At 55.5% G+C, this 2,243-nt stretch overlaps 1 protein-coding gene across 2 annotated transcripts in view; it reads left to right on the forward strand.

Moving 5' to 3' along the window:
• Tbc1d22b (TBC1 domain family member 22B) overlaps nucleotides 1-2,243 on the forward strand; it is a 58,496-nt gene that overhangs the window by 52,017 nt on the left and 4,236 nt on the right. For both annotated transcript variants that reach the window (XM_021221065.2, XM_029533082.1), the window contains 2 exons: nucleotides 1,082-1,209; nucleotides 1,424-1,519. In XM_021221065.2, coding sequence (XP_021076724.1) covers nucleotides 1,082-1,209; nucleotides 1,424-1,519 — 224 coding nt within the window. The remainder of the gene's footprint in view (nucleotides 1-1,081; nucleotides 1,210-1,423; nucleotides 1,520-2,243) is intronic.

Here is a 2,243-nt window from a genome sequence, read left to right on the forward strand (position 1 = left end):
GGATTTCTGAGTTCGAGGCCAGCCTGGTCTACAGAGTGAGTTCCAGAACAGCAAGGGCTACACAGAGAAACCCTGTCTCGAAAAACAAAACAAGCAAACAAACAAAAAAAAAAAAACCATGAAAAACAAACTCCAATGCTTATGGGGACAGGTACACACATGCCACCACATGGAAGGGGGTTCAGGACAGTGCCCAGGCGTCTGTTACCTCCTCCTGTCAGGGCTCAGGTTGTCAGGCTTGGTGGCAGATGCCCTTACTTGTTGAGTCATTTGCTGACCTCCTGTTGCCCCATTTCATAAATGAGAAGACTGTGATTTATAAGCATCCCACCAGCGGGGCTGGAGAGGTGGCTCATGGGTCACAGCATCCCACCAGCGGGGCTGGAGAGGTGGCTCATGGTCACAAGCCCTTGCTGCTCTTCAGAGGCCCCAAGTTCAGCTCTTAGCACCCAGATGCAGTGGCTCACAGCTGTCTGTGCCTCCTGGCACTCAGATGCCCCTGACTGCTCATGTGCACGTGCCCACACAGAGACACATACTTACATGCTTGTGCCCACACGCAGACACACACCTGCAGGGTTTTTAGTACAAGTGCATCTTAAAACATCAGTAGCAAAAAGCCCACCTATCAGGCATTAATCTCGAAGCTGTCATGCAGGGTGGGGGACCAGGTTTATTTAACTTGCTCAGGATATGATGCAGGTCCTAGGCAGTTAGCTTCTACTGACTTTGCAGAACGATCTCCTAGTGAGTCTCCTTCTAAGAGAAAGAAGCCGCCTCTGCTGGCCATCTGTCAGGGATGCTGAAGGCAGCTGCCCAAGGTGGCCTCCAGGCCCCCTTCCATGCTGGCCCTGCCCTGAAGAGCTAAGTTTAACTCATGTCTTTTGCTTCATGGCCAGTGCATCCCTGGGATGGCAGCGGGCAACTGGGAATGGCTCGGTGGGATGGCGGCATGCCATGTGCCATGTGCTGACGTTAGGGGGGTTAAAGGTCAGCCCACAGCGGGAAGGGCTGGTAAGAAAGAAAACCTGCTCCTGGCCCCCGAGGCCTGCTGGTGGCTCTGACCTGGTGCCGCTTTCAGAGCAGGTACACAGTCACTTCAGGAGGTACGAGGTGGAATACCTGCAGTTTGCCTTTCGATGGATGAACAACCTGCTGATGCGGGAACTTCCCCTACGCTGCACCATCCGCCTGTGGGACACGTACCAGGTATGGAGGGACCCCTCCCTCTCCCAGCTATCCCCGTGAAGCCTCTCCACCCACCTTTGTCCCGTGTCTGCTGTAGCCTTTGGGAATCTCTTGCGCCCATGTTCTCTGTCACACAAGAGGTTTTAGGCCGGGTATTCCACCCAGCAGGTAGCTTGGAAGGGAGAGGTTCCCAGCTGGGCCCAGAGGCCTGCCTGACTCTCCTTTCCTTTCCCAGTCTGAACCAGAAGGCTTCTCGCACTTCCATCTCTATGTCTGCGCCGCCTTTTTGATCAAGTGGAGGAAGGAGATTTTGGATGAGGAAGACTTTCAGGTGAGTGGGCGAAGGGCCGCGGAGTGGCCGCACACGCCCAAGAGACCCATCGACGGGCGTTGGTTACAGGTATGGCTGTGAGTCACCACAGAGGCCCAGGACATCCGGGGAAGTGAAGCAAGCAGAGGCCCTTCTCTCAGCCCACGCGCTGAGGGAAGACAGGCGGTAGACAAAGGCACAGGGGGCGTCAGAGGTTCTGGGGTTAAGTACACACTGCTGCAAGGCCCAGCAACCTGTGTAGATCCTTAGTACTAGGAGGGGAGGCTGCACATGCAAACGAAGCAGTCAGGATACCGGCGACATTTAAACAGAGGCCTGAGGAGGGTGAGGGAGCAAGCCATATGGCCACTGGGGCAGAGCGTGTGACTGACTGTAGAGGCTTTAAGTCAGCGGCGTGCCTGGCTGTTTGAGGGGTTGTGAAACAAGGCCTAAGCGGGTGGCCAGAGGGAGAGCAGAGCAAGCTAAGTCAGTGATGGCAGGGAGGGCAGGAAGTTGCTGTGAGCGCCCAGCTGTTCCTGGCGGGTCTTAAGAATGGAGTGGATAGGCCCTTAAAGACCACCCCACTTCTGTGCAGTAGCTGGAGGTGGGGAGTGTGGGCACAGTAGCCACCCAGGACACTGCTGTCATTCTCCAAGGTAGTGACAGCAGAGGTGTGCGTGGCCATGTTTGGGGTCCTTTGTATCCACAACCCAGGGCTATACAGAGAAACCCTGTCTCAAAAACC

The sequence above is a fragment of the Mus pahari genome, chromosome 21, assembly GCF_900095145.1.
Source record: "Mus pahari chromosome 21, PAHARI_EIJ_v1.1, whole genome shotgun sequence".
Lineage (NCBI taxonomy): Eukaryota > Metazoa > Chordata > Mammalia > Rodentia > Muridae > Mus > Mus pahari.